The 18,638-nt window shown below is 43.8% G+C and overlaps 2 protein-coding genes across 2 annotated transcripts; both read left to right on the top strand.

Moving 5' to 3' along the window:
* The first annotated feature begins 727 nt into the window (after positions 1-727).
* Positions 728-6,797, top strand: dusp22b (dual specificity phosphatase 22b). Its single transcript, XM_084480422.1, has 7 exons — positions 728-856; positions 1,285-1,318; positions 1,413-1,495; positions 2,294-2,343; positions 2,900-2,974; positions 5,678-5,849; positions 6,349-6,797. The coding sequence occupies exons 1-7, from the start codon at positions 836-838 to the stop codon at positions 6,523-6,525; spliced, it is 612 nt and encodes a 203-aa protein (XP_084336548.1). The 5' UTR covers positions 728-835; the 3' UTR covers positions 6,526-6,797.
* Positions 6,798-7,414: 617 nt separating this feature from the next.
* irf4a (interferon regulatory factor 4a) lies at positions 7,415-14,119 on the top strand. Its single transcript, XM_084480679.1, has 8 exons — positions 7,415-7,817; positions 8,207-8,393; positions 9,471-9,556; positions 9,717-9,885; positions 10,384-10,470; positions 10,647-11,114; positions 13,316-13,428; positions 13,627-14,119. The coding sequence occupies exons 1-8, from the start codon at positions 7,620-7,622 to the stop codon at positions 13,780-13,782; spliced, it is 1,464 nt and encodes a 487-aa protein (XP_084336805.1). The 5' UTR covers positions 7,415-7,619; the 3' UTR covers positions 13,783-14,119.
* Positions 14,120-18,638: the final 4,519 nt, after the last annotated feature.

The raw sequence follows: 18,638 nt of genomic DNA on the forward strand, positions 1-18,638 counted from the left end.
TACTGCGGTTAAGTGCCGTTCCTTTTGTTATGCGTCTATCTGCGTAATTACGGTAGCGTGTTTGTAGACCCAGAATTAGATTACCGGGCATAACCTCACAGAGAAGGCTATTTAAACGACTATTTACACGCAATGAAATATAGAACAGACTGTACATTTGTACATTACCCAATTTGCCTTGTCTACATTGGGTTGATTAATTATGAGTGGATAAGATGTTATTTTTTAAATTTGTACTGGATGAGATAAATTTATAGTAATATCACGTCATGTGTGTATTATTTATGACCAAAGAGCTTTCTCTATATTAAGTACGCCATAAACACCAGCTACCATTCCTCTCTTAGCCATAGCTAAGCAAACCGTGGTATGTAGTAATGCATGTATGTATGTATATGTAGATATGGTATGTATGCATGTATACGTGGGCATGTTTGAATGTGTGTATGTGCGTGTGCGTGCGTGCGCGCGTGCACGTGGGCATCTATCTATACAACTGATGATACAGTCAATTGAACACATCGTCCATAACACACAGATAACACAACATTCTGATACATTCTCCGGCGACGCCCCCCTGTCTCCTGTGTGACTGTTGTGATTACACCAAACTACAAATCCCATTCTCCACGAGGAGGGACACCGGGAGCGTCTCGTCGCGAGCTCCCTCTGCCGTGCTCCCTGCTGTGCTCCGGTCGGTTTCTGTGCAAACACCACACCGACACAGACGACGTCGACGCGACGCCGGGGAAGCCGTCCAGAGCTCGGATAGCCACTGTGGCCAAGAGGGGGAAACTCGCGTGAGCATCTTTTCGCCCAGTGATCGTCGTGCAGAATGGGTAATGGTCTGAATAAGGTACGTGAGCTGCGGCTTAAAGTCCCAACCGTGAATGCACACCGGTGATCCATCGTTGGTCTGTGGTCAAATCCTACTGAACTAGTCCATAGAGCCATGGAAATGTGTGTGACACTTTGGTAGTGCACGTATGGGATGCGCCTTTTTAGGCGATATAATTGTGGTTGCCTTGCGCTCACTAAGGCGTCATGTTTATTCTAAAAGTTTATGAAGTGTTGAAAGGTAACGTTGGTGTGAAACCCGCAGCAGAGCTATGGGTACTTTGTACTTTATTAAGGTGTCTAATGGTTCGCCCTACTGGCTATTTTGCAGTATGACGTCTATCAGTTGTTATAGCTCGCTCAGCTGTTGGAAGAGTCTTCTAAATATACCCCTTACTATTTCAACAAGGGTACTGAATTTCTGCCTGCATTATTATCTCTCCACAGATCCTGCCCGATCTGTATTTGGGAAATTTCAAAGGTGCATTAATATTTCCTTATAATCCCCTCTCCTATATTTCCTCCCATGTTGTTTCCCATGTTAAGTTGTGTTTGTTTTGTCCAATTCCTCCCAGATGCAAGGGACAGGGAGCAGTTAGCGCGGAACAACATCACCCATATCCTGTCCATACACGACAGCGCAGCACCCATCTTACCGGTAAGAAAGATCTCTCACCGTCTCACCTCAAATCAATCCCGCTCGCTTACCCATACGATACAAACTGCTGCCTGGGTTTATCAGAATGCAAACCCGGGCTGCGTGAGTCAGTCCACACAGCAGAGTGTGTGTCTGTCTGTCACTGGGGCCCCAAACACCATGTGTCTGTGTGTGAGACACAGACCATGTGACGTGTTGTCACTGCGGACCGGTCCGTCAGGTAATTCTGGAACAGCGTTTGCACTGTTTCCTCCTCAATGGGGATATGTAAAAGACAGACACACAGAGATGGTTGAGTTGAGTGTTGTGGCATGATGCACGTATGAGTGTGAACCATGGCTTCCCCTCCAGTTGGTGTGATTATCAGTGTGGCTGGACGGTTTGTTGTGTGAGAGGAGAGTAGGCGGAAACTCTGGCTTCGGTACAGGCAGTTTTTTTGTTGTTGTGTTTATTCTATTGATTCTGTTGGCATATCCTCTGTTATAAAGTCGGTGCATGGTAAAGATGACGACAGGTTTACATATGCCCAGTGAGTAAAACAGGTATGAAAAAATCTTAAAATTCTTAGCTGATGTAACGATTATCAGTCCAACACTGAATCATTCATTATTTGGTGTTCAATATTCGAGTATTCATAACACAACACACCTAGTATTACTTTGTTGTTGTAGTATATACATGCCACAATAATGATGAATTGTTATGTAAAGTGCCTGTGTGTGTGTGTGCGCGCGTGTGTGTGCGTGCACAAATGTGGCCCGGGTTACTACGACAAACAAATGTACTTTGTGTTCTCAGGAGATGACCTATCTCTGCATTTCAGCAGCTGACCTGCCCACACAAAACCTGTAAGTGCCAAACGTGGAGCGTTAGGGACCGTAGAGAACAACAGTGAGATGCACCGATACCCATCTGATACTGCTCTGTGTGGGAGTCCGGGGTTCATCTCCTGCTCAGCGCGCATGAAAATGATATGCTTTCACACACACTCACCAGTTTCACTGGTTCTGAATACATGCTAATTGGGATCAGAAAAGCTGTTGAAGAACCCAACAATTTATTCTGTTGTAATTTTTGTCAACCATTTGTTGAGCCCCCTTTTAGATTCACACATGCATGCATGCGTACACACACTACAAATACATATTTGCACAGAGTGGAAGCACTTGTTTGTCAGTGGTCTCTTCAACGAGAGACAGACACATGGTTTGATTAGCATAAGATGTACAAACATTTTCTGCATATGTACACTGCCCACAATGGATTCAAACTAGAATTGATTCCACACCCTGTTCTATTTCATTCTACTCTACTCTACGTAGTTCCATTCTATTCAAAGGAGAACAGAACAATTGTCCATGCTCCTTGTAAACCAGCATGTGTGTGTGTTTGTGTCCCCTGCAGAACCCAGCACTTTAAACAGAGCATCATGTTCATGCACGAGTCGCGGCTGAAGGGGGAGGGCTGTCTCGTTCACTGGTGAGGCCCGCCGCCACATGTCGGATCCCTCGCACCAGGGTAGGGCTGGGCGGCACGAGGCGAGAGTGCACCAACCCCTGTGATCACAGGCCGCTTCCGATGCCAGCCCCTGCATTCAATCCATAGCACACTTTCTGCTCGCGTGGTCTCCCGTTAAACTGACTCAGGGGACTCAGGGGGGGGGGGATCTCGTTCTAGCCGCCGCAGTATGTTGTGATGTTGCAGGGGCCAGCTGTGCTCCACTATTGTCGTCAGAGTAAACCTGTGAGCCATGGCGAGGCGGGCTGTGGTAAACAGGAAGGCGTATTTACCACCTGGTCGTACTGGGGACCTCTGGCCCCTGCTCTCCAAGTGGGCGATAGTTTTGCATAGACGATGGCGGCAAAATAAGAGGACATGCTTGAAATCAGATACAGTTGACCAAATATATTTTTACTATACTTCTACTATTATCGCTTTCATTCGATTTCATTAGAGGTACAAATTAATGTTTAGAGGTACATTAACCAAGAAATAACATTAGTCAATGCAGTAATAAGCATAAACTTACTATATTTACTAATGTTTTTCATGATAACTATGGTATCAATTTATACATTATTTAATAGGGTTGGGCTTAACCCCAACCCTAACCCACTAACCCTTACCCTAGCCCCTATGTTATAATCAGTGTTGGGGAAGTTACTTTTAAAAAGTAGTGTTTGCTCATTACTTGTTACTTCTTAAAAAAGTCCCTTACTTTACTTAGTTACCCTATATGGAAAGTAACTTTTTACTTTTTAAAGTTTTTACTATTACGTTACTTTTATGGTGCTTACTTTCAATCAGTTTGAAATAATGTGAATACCTCCCCATCCCTCAAAAGTTACTGTTGGTTGCTCCGCCACGCTTGCCATGATAACTGCCTGCTCTCTGCATGCTATTGCTAGTACCAGCCTCAGTGTGGAATGAGCACAAGCTGTCAAATCTGTCCCTGGCAAAAGTAACATTGTGCCCAACTGAAAAAGGAACTACGTTTCATTACCATATTTTCAGTAGTAATGTGTTACACTACTTTTTACCCGAAAAAAGTAGTTACGTTACTGTAACGCGTTACACACAACACTGGTTATAATGCATATTACTGTGATAACTAATGGTAATTAATGGCTAATTAGTGTACCCTTGTTGCAAAGTGTTACCCTTTCACCAAGATCTGAATACATTTCCCACATCTAAGGGTTAGCTTCTCATAAATGTAGGCTTAACCACGTAATTTCCTCATGAAACCACATGAGCTGAAGTATGGCCCAGGCCCACACCAGGGTTAGGATCAAGGCTCTGCATGCAGGTTACAAGAACAGCCAAGAAGAATATTCCAATTCAAATGTGTGAGAGGTAACGTGATAATACCCTAATGCGTAGTGTGAGTCGGAGAATAACACAGTGTACGAGTGTGCTCAGCCAAGTGCACACAAGTGAAGCCATGTGTGACTTTTTCGAGGCAGGGGTGGCTCAAAGATAAGCAGAAGGTTATTTTTGAACTTCCCAATATATATATCAAATCTTCTTAAGTCATGAAGGCTTAGCGGAGTGGACAAACAACGGTTTGTTTAATGGGCTCCTCTAAGCCTGCTGCAGCCCAGAGTCCACCAGTGTTTTGATGTGTCAGACAGTTTTGCCGACTGTGAAACCCTTTTGGTTGGAGCCCAGAATGCACTGAAAACACGAGGCGTCCACGGCGACAACAAAGAGAATGTGGTGCTGAGAGACACAAAAGCGGCACATGAACGCTCGGTTCCCATTGAGGACAACAGTTCCAAAATGCCCGGCCCCAGGGGTTAAAAGAAGTTCAGTAGTGTACGTCTGCGGTGGCGTGCAACATGCTCGCTCATACACACGCGTATAAACGCATGCATACAGACACACTCATACACATATGGGCATACAATAATATTTGTATATATAATAACAAACTAATCAATCAACATTAAACAATATCAGTATTTACAGATTGTATTATAATAAAGATTGTACAACTACACTATTGGAAGGTAAATATGTCAATATATGTCAGGATAGACTAAACACACTTTATCGATCAATTAGAGCCATGTGTTCAGGAATGCACACAGACCATCAAAGAACTGAACAGAGCAATTCAATAGATCAAATTACATGTTTGTTAAGGCACAGCTCAGTGTTAGAATGATAATAAGTGTAACAGGTTGACACAGAGGGCCTTAAGAAATCTCAACAGGTTGGCACAGAGGCCCATTCGTTAGATAAACCATAACAGGTTCACCGTACTTCTGCAGCATAGGCCATGGACAGGGCCCATCTCAGACAGGGCAGGGCCAGTCCCCGAGGGGCCCCTCCCAGCCCAGGGCCCTGGTGCATCCACTGCGCCCCCATATACTTACCTTCACATTTTTGTTATTATCAGGTTAGAAGAAAAATGTTTTTTCTTCTTTGTTTAGTTCTTTAAAGTAGCTAGCATACGTGTCTGTGATGCAAGCATATTTGACAAAGTAAGCAGGTTGTGATGTGGGGCGGGGGGGGGGGGGTCCCAGCCAGGTATAACCTCGTCAGTGGTTGGCTAACAAATCACCTGGCCATGATGGAATGGTGGGTAGTATAGTTTACACGCGAGGGTGCACCCACCTCACTCCTCCTCCTTCTTTCTCATCTCCCGGTCCCGTGTCTCCGATTGGGTGGGTGCAGCCTGGCGGGCGTGTCCCGCAGCGTCACCCTGGTGGTGGCCTACATCATGACGGTGACCGGGCTGGGCTGGCAGGAGGCGCTGGCGGCGGTGAAGGCGGCGCGGCCCTGCGCGGGGCCCAACCTGGGCTTCCAGAGGCAGCTGCAGGAGTTTGAGGCCACTCAGGCCGGAGAGGTGGGGGGGACAAACTGTTTAAACAAACGCTCCGCAGGCAACGCTTGACAGGATATGACTACAGGCTGGAAGTGAGTTGAATTGTAGAAGCGGTTTGGAGATGCAGTTGAAGTAATTATTTTCTATGCCAAAGTGACATAATTAGAGCTGACATTGAATTGAACTACGACTATTTAAATACAAATGTAAGTAAGTGCTGCACAACCCCGGAGGAAACGACTTGACTGAGAGCAGAGCTTCAACGGCTTTGATGACTGCTGCCCTTTTGGAGCTTGGGAATGCTATTGGTTGTATTGGGTTTTTGGTAATTGGTACGTCATCAATCGTGAGTCGTGACACAGCGTTTCTCATGAGAGACGTGGCAAAACAAAGTATCACTAAAAAATCCCATGATGCATTCTGATGCACAAGCCCTGGGAATCAAACGCCAAAGCTAACGAATACAAACCTCACAGAGAGACACTAAAACGACTAACCTTCCTCTCCTCTGTCTACGTAGTTCAGGGTGTGGCTGCTGGAGGAATACAAAGACAACCCCTTCAACGACTCCACTGACGTCCGCGCCCTGCTGGCCTGTAAGGTCCCGGGGCCCGGGGACGGGCAGATCGTGGCTCCGGAGAGCCCCGTCCTAGCCACACCGGAGCGCTACTCCGATGCTAGCACTGGAACCCCATGACCTGAGAAGCACAAGCGCTAACCATGTTAAAGACTGATGTTTCCTCTATTGAATAGATTGTAATAGACTCATGGTGGGTCTGCATCAAGGGAGACCGTTGAAATGCTTTGGAGTCGTTTTGGTGATGCCTATTGGTAGGCCTACTGTTATCCCTAATTTATTCATGTGTTTTTTTTAATGTTGTCAAAATAATATCTATTTTGCATTAACGTGTGAGGTGAAATCAGTGTGTGACCGTAGTTGCCGACGGTATGTCCGATTGAGGGGAATTATCGGTTGACCTCTGTTTTCAAGTTGTTCTCCTGTTTTCTTCTTGCATGACAGCATCAAAAACAGACACTGTATCAATCTCTTGCTATTTGGTAAATTGTTAAGCATTTTGTACCTCATTGTTTTTTTTTTTGTCCTGAAAGCTTTAATTAAATAAAACGTACTACTAAGTTTTTCAAATATTATTGGACTTGTGTATAATGCGTGCCTACTAATGTTCACTAGAGGGCAGCCATACCGACTAAGTGAAGTTGCATGAATTTACATCATTCTCACTTGTCAATCACTGGTTCTTTTTTAGACACACAATGTTAATTGCATCCAGCTCGCTCAATAGTAAAACACGACTACATGATTTACTTGCGTGGACTACCAGTGCTTGGCTTTACTGTTTAAGACCTATCTATAACGGATGCTTCCAACACTACAGCTACAGGTGTCATGCGAGGGATTCCCCATCGCATGGCTTTGCTGGCGCCAACAGAGTTCAAATGAGATCACCGCGGCGCGTGGTGATGCAGACTACATCTCATTGATCAGGGACGTCGGACTGTCTTGGCTCCTCCCTTAATGGAGAAAGTGCACCGTGCACGAGGTGGCATCATTAAAGAATAGGACATCACAGATACCCAATCAGATGCGTTTGCATGATCTAGAAGAAGCTCATCCTGGTCGCGAACTTGATTGAGAACAAAGTTGAAAATGTTGGAGGGTTATTGATTATTTTCGACATAGGTCAAATCCGTTCCTTAACATTTTTTGTTTAACTGATGTGAAACTTCTGATACTTTCATCGTACTTTGCCTAGTGGTTTTTGAACAGAAATGCACTTCGAAGAGGACGTCAGCCTGTTGGTCAGTTGCGGCAACGGGAAGCTTAGACAGTGGCTGATCGATCAGATTGACAGCAAGAGCTACCTGGGCTTGGTTTGGGAGAATGAGGAGAAATCCATTTTCAGGATACCGTGGAAGCATGCGGGCAAGCAAGATTACAACAGAGATGAGGATGCTGCGCTTTTCAAGGTAAGACAGATATATATATAATTGTAAACTGCAGCGTTCATCTTCAGCCTTAACTTCAGGAATATCAGCAATTCTTGATTAAGTGTAGGTAACTATCTGCACTACTACCTCAACTGATTTAATTTGGGGCATTTTACTACTTTTAAAAGTATTTAAGTGGTTTAATTATTTATTTTACTTTGAAGACGGCTACTGCCATCATTCGTGCATTCGGGTGGGTCAAAGCATGTGGATACAGCCACTGTGTTTTGTCACTACAAGATTAAAGCAAAACACACTTACGACGTAAACGCACAGAAATATTTCCATGGTTGAGACATTAAGAGTATATCACAGGAAGATAATCCCACGCCACGTGAATTGATTATTTGATGCCTTTGTGGTTGCAGGCCTGGGCTCTTTTCAAGGGCAAATACAAGGAAGGTGTGGACAAACCGGACCCCCCCACATGGAAAACCCGTCTACGGTGTGCTCTGAACAAAAGCAACGACTTTGACGAGCTGGTGGACAGAAGCCAGCTGGACATCTCCGAACCCTACAAAGTCTACAGAATCATCCCAGAGGGGGTCAAGAGAGGCAAGCCCACCACTAAAGTATCTGCAATATTCAGAGGGCTTTTGTCATGAGAATTCACATTAATTGTACTCATGTGCAGACTTCCCTGATTGCGTGCAGTTACACACACACACACACACACACACACACACATACACACACACACACACACACACACACACTGCAGCGTGACAAAGCGGGGCAACTATGTGGTCACGGTTAAACCTTTCCAAGGCGTTCACACACTTGCGTGAAAACACCCATACAGAGACACACAAAAACACAAAACATAAAAAACATTCAGCATTAAACAGCCACTTGTGTAGAGACATCACGGGCCAACGCACCTACACCTCATCCACCATCACACACCTCTCCAACCCCCCACCTCCCCCTTCCCCATTGCGAGCACATTGCTAGCGCCGTGCCTTCTGGTGCATGTCTGAAGGGAGAGGTTTGGGTTGCACGTCGTTTCAATGCTTTTGGCAGCGACATCACACGTGTGTACAGCCACCGCTGTGTGCTCGCCTCGGTCCTCTAGAGGCAGGAAGCCCAAAGGAAGCCAATAGCATCGACCAAACAGACCGGGGTGAGCTTTTTTTAGAGAGCTTCGGTTAACAAGTGCAGAGTGCACACCACGCCAAACACACAACCTCGCCCCTCAACTATAGCGCGCAACAATAGTGTGTGTGACAACAAGAGCTGTTAGGTATATGGCTTTATGTCTATGTGTACGTATATATATATATATATACGCATGTATTCTTCGGATCGTGTCCTCTTTCGAACACGGGGTATTTAGAATTTCTTGATAAGAGTAAGAAGAACTAGTGAGTGAGTAAAAAAAGATGAGTGATTTAAGATGGGGCATGCTAAGTAAGTGTCACTGACACATGGCAAGTCATTCACTGACACTCGGCTCGCCCTGTGAGTGGATGGAAATAGCAATAAGCCCCACATGGTGCACATAACTAAGCTGCATATGTAAATATATATAAATATATATATTTTTTTTTTCTTCTCATTTTATAATCCGTAAATATGATTTTCATGTTTGAATCATGTGTGCGGTCAACATTATGTGGTGTTATGCTATAGGTGCCAAGTTGGGCAACGCGGAGGAGCCACAAATGCGTATGAATTCCCATGGCTACATCCCAGCCTATCCGTCTCCTCCCAACCAGGTACGAGTCCTCACCCGGGAAAACCATTTGGAAGTCACCAAATTCATTCAACAATTCATCTCAAGTTCCAGAAACCCTCCAATTCACTCGTAAGTTCAGAACAACAGAGTAACCTACACCCTCTCCACCCCTACTCCTCTGCTACCCCCCCCCCCCCCAGGTGTCGGGCTACGTGTCAGCCCAGGACAGCAGTGACTGGAGGGAGTACCCCCAGACGGAGCAGCACCCTCTGCCGCCCCCCATCACGCACCCCCACGCTGAGCTGCAGTACAGCCAGCCCCACTACCCCGTGGCCGGCCGGCCCTGGTCCGGGGCGGTCCAGGAGAACGGTAGAGCAAGCACAGTGGGGCTCACGCGTAGAGGAGGACGAGGGGGGGGGCTCACGCGTAGAGGAGGAGGAGGGGGGCTCACGCGTAGAGGAGGAGGAGGAGGGGGGCTCACGTGTAGAGGAGGGGGAGGGGGGGCTTGGGATTCCTGTTCATTCGTTTTCGACGTACTCGATTGCTTTCGACTTTCCGTATAGCTTTGGGACGGAATTATATTCATGCTAGAAGTCAATCATTTATTTTATTTATTTATTTGATTTACTGGATGTGTGAATAATGTGTTAATGCGCATACATCCAGTGAAGATTTATATATTCTATTATACGTATCACAGAATTGAATGCATCATCTGCATTCGTTGTTTATTCTTGGTAGTGCAGGACAGATTTCTTCCTCTATAAATGTAGAAGTGAGACATGTTTGAATGTGCATATGCATATTCACTAAAGTAATGTCAACTAAGCTATTATAAATCTATATTTGTTGTATTTAATATACTAGGTGTGCAATGCAGTGGTTCCTTCTACACCTTTTCTCCAGAGTCTCTGACCACATTATCCACAGTGGAGCCCAGCAGTGCCATATCTGGTAATAACACAAATACATTAAACACTCATTCACAATAATGTTATTATCCATGTTTAATGTTTAGCATTGAAATAAATATACCACTGATTAGAGATAGTCTTTAAATTATTAATTTAAAACTCTAGTTTGATGAATTGCTACTGTAGACCTCCGTTTTGATGACCTCTCTCTCCCAGACCTCGGCCTGCACATCTCCCTGTTCTACCGGGAGGTCCTGGTGAAGCAGGTGGTCACCACCAGCCTGGAGGGCTGTCGGATCACCTCCTACCCCCCCACCACCTCCTCCCGGACCTCCCCCTCCACCACCCCCTCCTCCTCCGCCTCCTCCTCCACTTCCTCCTCCCCCTGCTTGGAGGAGCGACCGCCTGGCGGCGGCGGCGGCGGCGGCGGCAACGGCGGGGGGCCCGAGGTGGTCCTCTTCCCCTCCCCCTTCCCAGAGTCCCAGCGGCAGGGGGCCGACAAGCTGCCCGACGTGCTGGATAAGGGCGTGGTGCTGTGGATGGGCCCCGACGGGCTGTACGCCAAGCGGCTGTGCCAGGGCCGCGTGTACTGGGAGGGCCCGCTGGCCCCCAACAAGGACAAGCCCAACAAGCTGGAGAAGGAGCTCACCTGCAAGCTGCTGGACACGCAGCAGTTCCTCTCCGGTACGTACGGGCTCACCCATCTGTTAGGGATCGGGGGGCGGGGGGGAAGAGGCGAATCATGGGAGGGTTGGGATTTGTTTCGTTATTAATGGTATTGTCCTACAGAGGGCACTATAGTTAATTTGGCAATGCTCAATTGGCATTAAATACATTTACATTTACATATACATTTAGGGCATTTAGCAGACGCTTTTATCCAAAGCGACTTACAATAAGTACATTTGTCAGACGAAGAGAAACAACAATATATTGCCATCGGTACAGTAAGGTTAGGTTAGGTTCATCTATTGCCCTTATGCAACAAAGATAGCTAAGATAAGATGCTACACAAGTGCGTTGGGTTGTGTTCAGCCCATAATTGAAATAAACAACATCTTATCCTCAGCACCAACGTTAGAGCCATATGGTAACCCACCATGAAACATGAAATCGCAGCAAAAGAAATCTTGGAACATCTGAAGAACTTCAGAATAACTGCAACTTTAAAGCATTGATAAAGCAGTAGTTCATAGTTAATAGCAGTAGTTTATTAGTTTATTAATAAGGCACTGTTCATACATGAATGTTCATTGGTAAACTATTCATAATCAGTTATAAATGAGTAATAAGGTAATGGTTCATAAGATATTTTATTTTATATTATTAACACAAATCATGTAAATCCTCAACTTATTCTTTGTCATTGTCTCATAAGTATATTAACAATTATGAATTCACTATTTAATACAACTTTATTAATGCTTTAAAGTTTCAGTTATTCTCAAGTGTTACTGTAGCATGGTATCGCAATACTTACAGAATCGCATATTGTATCGACACTCATACATCGTTGGATATTCTATCGTGAGGGCCTTGCCGATTCCTTTCCATATCATATATGTACTTCCTCTGCAGTGCAAGAAAACGGCAAGAGTCAACCATTTCAATAACATAAAGTAACACCGATTGTTCAGTTGAGTGAGATAAGGGTTCCTTAGAAGATACATATGACATCATGATTCAAATCTACAAAAATCTAAAAAATATGAATTACAATAAAATGACAGATAGTATTAATAGTATTACCCTTTGCAGTATAATATACCATAGTATAGACTAGTAGTAGTGCTGTATAGATCAAAGAGAAAGAACATTTCAAAAAACGCCTTTCATTTGACATATCATATTCCATATGTATTTAAATCAAAACAAAACTGTAAAGACAAAGCCACAAAATCAGCTGAATCAACTTTTTACAAGAAGTCCCACAGGTTGGAAAGGGAAGCCATTGTTGTGCTGCTTTTTTTAACCTTTGTGGTGTTTTTACTTCTCCATGGACATCCGGAATCAGGTGCATCAGATCGAAAGTGATGGACAAGAGGTCCTAACAACGCAAAACAACCATAGCATATCACAGAGGGATGAATCCACTACACAGCTACCAAATACATTGTGAAGGAAATGTCAAAAAGACGATTCATATATATATATATAATATAATATCTCAAAGTCTGATGCATATTGACTTTAAGATAATAAACTCTGTTTCGGAAAGACACTGTGATACTGTGCGATAACTATAATAGTAGAATAACAGTAATTGGTCACCCAGTCTCAAGGAAATCGATTTTCCTGAAAAGTACGTGAGATTGCAAGGCATTTCATGGAACATCATTTCCTGATGCTAAACGCGCACCACGACAACCCTTGCTAACCCTTAATACCCTAATTAGAAGAAAACAACCTATTCTGCCGTCTGTCACCCTAACAAGGCTTTAGACACTTGGCAGACGTCAGCGATGGCGTCATGGCACTCTTGATGATAACGATCATGGTAATGAAGGAGAGGTTTAGGCTGCGGGGCAAGTCCCTCTCATTCGGAGGAAGCCTCGGAGGGAGTAGGAAACATGTCAAAACTCTCAGCAGAATCCCTGGTTGTGTGTGTGTGTGTGTGTGTGTGTGTGTGTGTGTGTTGGTGTGTGTGCGTGTGTGAGTGTGCGTGTAGTCCCCACCCACCTCCTGTGGTCGACTGCATGGTAAAAAGCCGCCAAACATTTCCATCGTTTCTCTGTATTTTCCATGCACTTTCCGTGCTTTTTCCTCCCCCTTTCCCCCCCCCCCCTCTCTCGTTGCCCCCACTCTTCTGAAGGAGGAAGTAAACGGTGAATACCAATCGTCAGTATTATTATATTATTATTATTATATATTATATTTCTCCTCAGAGCTCCAGGACTACGCGCACTACGGCTGCCGCGCTCCCAGACACACGGTGGTGCTGTGCTTCGGTGATGAGTACCCTGACCAGCAGCGACACAGGAAGATGATTACAGCACAGGTAACCCCCACCGCCCCCCCCCCATCAAATCAAAACGGATATAATGCAGTACATTTAATAATCGTATCATCAACTTTCTTTTGCCATAAATACAATTATGTTCAGATTGTATATGGAAACCAAATGAATATTCAGCCGACTGTTAAAACGTCATACTTTCTTAACCTATGTGGCTCCAACATATGCTCTGGTTGGCAGGTGGAGCCCATGTTCGCCAAAAGGCTGGTGGGCTACTACCAGCAGCAACCCAGCAGCCAGTGGCGAAGCTACGACCACGCCCACGAGCAAGAGGCCGCTCCGCCTCCGGTCCACTACCCGGCCCAGAGGTCTGCCCTGCATCACATTCAAGACTGATCGCGCTCCTCCTCCACCAGCCCCACCCCAAACCACCACCACCACCTACTCCTCCTCGTCTCTGTTCCCCCATCGTTTCCCCTCCGTCTCTTCTCTCTGCCGTCCCCATCTTATCTGCTCACAAGTTACTACGAAGACACAACAACAACGCTCAAGAAGACTGTGAGAAAAAAACAATTGCAGGAACTTGAATGACCAACAGACGTCACAACTTGACTAATCAGCCTATTTTCCATCTCCGTGCTAAAGGAAATCAGACACACTGATTGTGTCACACTTTTAGTTTGTTTTCAACCGCATGTATTTGTTCCATTTCAAATAAATGCTATAGAAATTGCTTCAGCTGATTTTGTGACTATTAACTTTTACCAAAGGTCAGGGTTGGGGAGGGGGGCTTCATGAAGATGAGGTTTTCCATTATTTACCACTTTTGTTTTCCCCGCAGTGCGACTAAATCTGTACATTTCTGACACATATCGCCTGAGTGTCGATGCGCTGGCTGCCTATATGTGACCTTACGAAGGATGCGGTTTTGGAGGGTGTATGCGTGCGCAGGGCTGTGTGTGTGCATGCATTGTTTGTGTGTGTGGTAGAGGGGGGTTTGGGGGTGTGGGGGTGTGGGGGTATGGGGGTGTGGTGGCTGAGGCAGGAAGCCTTGTGCACAGGTGCACAGGAAGAAAGGCCCCTGACAGCACACACACGTTTGTGAGAAAACATGGAGGGGGTTGCACCAGTTGTTATAATGGTAAAGATCATGAATGAATGGTCTGCTTTCATTTTCATAGGGTTTCACTTTAAATTCCAGCCTCACTTGCGTTCAGTAGTGAAAGTATAGTATTGGTTACAGTTATTTTCAGTTTGTTTTTTTTTCCAGCCCCTTTTGAGAAATTGGTGGACCAAAAATAGGTGCCCATTACATAAGAGATAGTACTTTATTGATCCCAGTGGGGAAGATCGAAATTAAGTTAATAAACACTCTACAAAAAAGAAATACACTAAACAATCACAGCATACCAAACCAGAAAACTATTAACAAAGTATTAACATTGAACACTGAAGCTGGAAAGAGATGTGTAACATTTCAACAAGCTCATAAATTACATTACAGGACATTTATGTAGTCAATGCTGATTGATAGTGATTTCAATATTGTCAACAATTATCACATCCTATACATCCTGTATTCTTCAAATAAAAATGCTGGCCAAGCTTTACCTCTCTCTCTTTGTTGACAGGAATCAACAATCCCAAAACCCTCTCTTAATCTTACACACTACACTACTACTTTCTGCTCTAAGGGGTTATTGTGCTCAATGAGATTTAGTATTGAAACCGGGTGCTGCTAGCCTCAATGCCACTGACAGCTGAGAAAAACATGTTATGATCAGAGTCGTGATGTTGGGGAAAATCTTGTCAATTACGTTTTGATGGCTGAATGACGTGCAGAATCAACCTACAGAGATCCTGTGGGCCTGTATTTCTACTAACTTACTTGATCGTTAGGCCTTATCAGTGCATGGCCGTCTTTAACCCCCGTGACCACTGTTTCCAACCACTCTATAACACTAACTGGAAGTAGGCTACTTTGTGACCTATTTAAGTGATGTGAAACCTGTAAGGCCCAAGCAGGGTTCAGGACATCAATCACTGTCCACTTCTGCGTTCCTCGGTGTAGAAGGAAAAAAATTCATATGATTGCAATTGTTTGAATACTGGATGGTTTCGTATACCGTCTGTAGGCCTTATACACACACACACACACACACACACACACACACACACACACACAAACTAACACACACCATGGTGTTACACATATTAATGAACCAACTTAAGCCGGCAAGTGCAGTGAAACACTGAGTTTTACTTGAGACACATCCATATTATTTTGAAGGTATGGATGGAAAATGTAAGCTCACCATGTGACTTGGACATGGAAACTGCACCTGTTCCTCTTCACACGAAACTAAAGGCCAAAAATGGGAAGAAAAACCACCTATGTGGTCTGTGTCTGTCCGCCACGGGAGGGGCTCTCAGGATCTCCAGGCCATGAGGAAGAGGCCCAAGCACTGGGTGAAATATCCACTCAAATCTATCACGTCAATACTTAATAATCAATACTTATTAATCAATACTTATTCAACGTAATAATCAAAGTAATAACGCACCATATTGGTGCAGCTCTAAGAGAGATGTGGGGTATGATAAGCAAAAATTAAATGCTTGAACGTGAGGCTAAAGTCAAGAATTATATATGTGTGTGTGTGTGTGTGTGTGTGTGTGTGTGTGTGTGTGTGTGTGTGTGTGTATGTGTGTGTGATTATGTGTGTGTGATTATATGTGTGTGTGTGTGTGTGTGTGTGTGTTTGTGCGTGTATGTGTGTGTGATTATGTGCGTGTGTATGTGTTTGAGTATGCGTGTGTGTGCGTGTGCGTGTGTGCGTGTGCGTGTGTGAGTGTCGGCGTCGGTGTGTCGGTGTGATTATGTGTGTGTGTCAGTGCCTGTCTGTGTGTCTCAACATTCACTTCCCTCACACCTTAACCACACTACTTTCAGATACCATCTAGAGATGAAAGCAAAAGAAGTGCTGATGACTGAGGCTGTGTCATTGTCCTCCGTGTTGTTATCATAACTATCAGTACAAAGAGAGTAAAACCTGCATTGCACTTTGTACAGCGTCACATACCTATTGTATGTGTCTCTGTCACTCGTGTTACCCTTGTAGGTGTTAATGTATTGTGTATGTTTCTACTTTTCTGACACACATACGCAGCAAGCCAGCCAACATAAGTGCAACAGTTCTGACAAGCATAAGATGGCGCTGTAGACCACAAATGCTGCCTCCTACCTTCAAACCCTCCAAAATGTAGTGTTAGGACCTCCAACTGATTTGGTGAATCATCTTTCATGTGCTTTGCTTCATGAAACAATCGTGTGGTCTACTCAATTTTAAAATCTTCTGAATGGTGCAGCAGTTTGACTTATTATGTTATTATTTTGTTATTATGTACAATTTCTCTTTTTGCGTTCTGATTCAATAAGTAGGCTTAAATCATGTAGACTCAGGCACAGCAAAACACAGTATTTAATATGAATTTTATTACAGCTGCATGTGCAGCCTAGAGTGATTATTTTCCACAGATGGATGGAATATTGATTGAACAAATGATTGCAATACAGTCACCAGACTGTATTGCAATCATTCGTTTGGCACACATATATGAATAGGAATAGGCTTACACACTAGCTGAAGCCACAGTGAAGGACTCAATGCTTCCAGACAATGCATTCATTTCCCCCATCACTGTAGGTAGTTTGTTACACAATGAAATTAAGTAAATAGCCAATTTACAGAACCCAAGTAGAAACTGCTGGTTAATTATTGTAGCTATTATTAAAAACAATGCCTTTGTTTCACAAAACAAACAATTGAAACATAGCAACGGAATCGGCCAAAACTCATTAATGGCGTGATTTTGGAAGGTGCTTAAAAAACGTTTTATATGTAAATGAACAGCAATTATGATCAAAGATGGATCCTAAAAGATATGGATAATAAACCAAACATACATCCAGAATTGTATTGATACAATTTTTTGTACCATCCTAAAATAACGGTTTCTTCTGTGTTTTGCTGTCATCTGCTGGCTGTAACTCTCCAAAATAATCACAAAATATATTCTGTATGCTCTATGCAATTTAATAGGCCTACCTGCCATTTTTTGCCTCTATTCAATTTTATTTTACATTATTAATAACCAAAACATATTTCCCATTGAACTTTCTTTTTCAGCATAGGCCTATATATATTTTGTCCTTGACGACACGGTCAAAGTCGAAATGTGTTACTTTTTTTCCTTTACGAATTCCAGTGCAGTTGGCGTCGCATTGTGTGTTTCATTTGCATTGTGCTCATTATACAACAGGACCAACTTCTGGGAGGTCCGAGTATCAGTTTCAAACGGTACATGCAGCCAATGGCACAAGTTACACAATGTCAAATTCCTGACACTTTCTAAGAAAGCCAGCCATGGCTCACATATGGCCCCAAAGAGAACAGGTTCTTGGGGGTCCATTGGTGATAAAAACACCACTCAGCACTCTGAAAAACCTGGGTCTGAGGAATTATCCATACCTTAGGATCCATCTTGGATCCTAAATGCTGATCATCTTCCAAATCAAGTGTCATTTATGTGTTTCAATTGTTTGTTTTGTGAAAGGCTTTTAGTGATCTTAAAGCTACTTTTATTATTATTAGTTTATTATATACATTTATTTTACAGAAGCAGTCCCAGTGGTGGTAGTAGCCTAATAATATAAATACATATTATACAAATACAAATAATAACAACAGCATCATCATCAAAATCATCTGATGTGATAATGTAATATTAATATCCAATCTATAAACTGTCTAGTAGCTCAAGGACGCTAGACTCTGCAACAAGGATGTTCATGGTCAGATAAATAGACTAGATATAGAGGGAGAGCATGAATATAGATAGAGAGATAATAATAGAGATAGAGAGACACATAAAATAGAGACAGAAAGACAGAAGAGAGTCTATATAAAAGAGGAGTGAGAGTCTGACTGACACTTCAGCATGACCTTATGTTTAGAGAAGACGCTGCCCTGACTTTCCTTTCAGTGACCTGTGGCCTTAGGTCGGCTGCTTTAACGCGACCCTGCTAAGACAAATTTGTTGTCAGATTGTGTTGACAGGGGCGTGCTAATTAACTGTTTACGTCCATATTGGAATTGGTCGAGTTGTCTGTGTTAATAAAGAGGACTCCCCCCGAAATAGGACCGAATCTTCCCATTGTGTTTGACTTGATTTGACAACATTACGACAGC

This window comes from Micromesistius poutassou (assembly GCF_964030765.1).
Source record: "Micromesistius poutassou genome assembly, chromosome: 16".
In the NCBI taxonomy this organism is placed as follows: Eukaryota; Metazoa; Chordata; class Actinopteri; order Gadiformes; family Gadidae; genus Micromesistius; species Micromesistius poutassou.

Coding starts and splice junctions, on each gene's coding strand:
- dusp22b (XM_084480422.1), top strand. CDS start 836: ATGGGTAATGGTCTGAATAAG. Junction 1,496..2,293: donor GCGCAGCACCCATCTTACCG/GTAAGAAAGATC, acceptor TTGTGTTCTCAG/GAGATGACCTATCTCTGCAT. Junction 5,850..6,348: donor AGGCCACTCAGGCCGGAGAG/GTGGGGGGGACA, acceptor CTGTCTACGTAG/TTCAGGGTGTGGCTGCTGGA.
- irf4a (XM_084480679.1), top strand. CDS start 7,620: ATGCACTTCGAAGAGGACGTCAGCCTGTTGGTCAGTTGCGGCAACGGG. Junction 8,394..9,470: donor CCCAGAGGGGGTCAAGAGAG/GCAAGCCCACCA, acceptor GTTATGCTATAG/GTGCCAAGTTGGGCAACGCG. Junction 13,429..13,626: donor GGAAGATGATTACAGCACAG/GTAACCCCCACC, acceptor TCTGGTTGGCAG/GTGGAGCCCATGTTCGCCAA.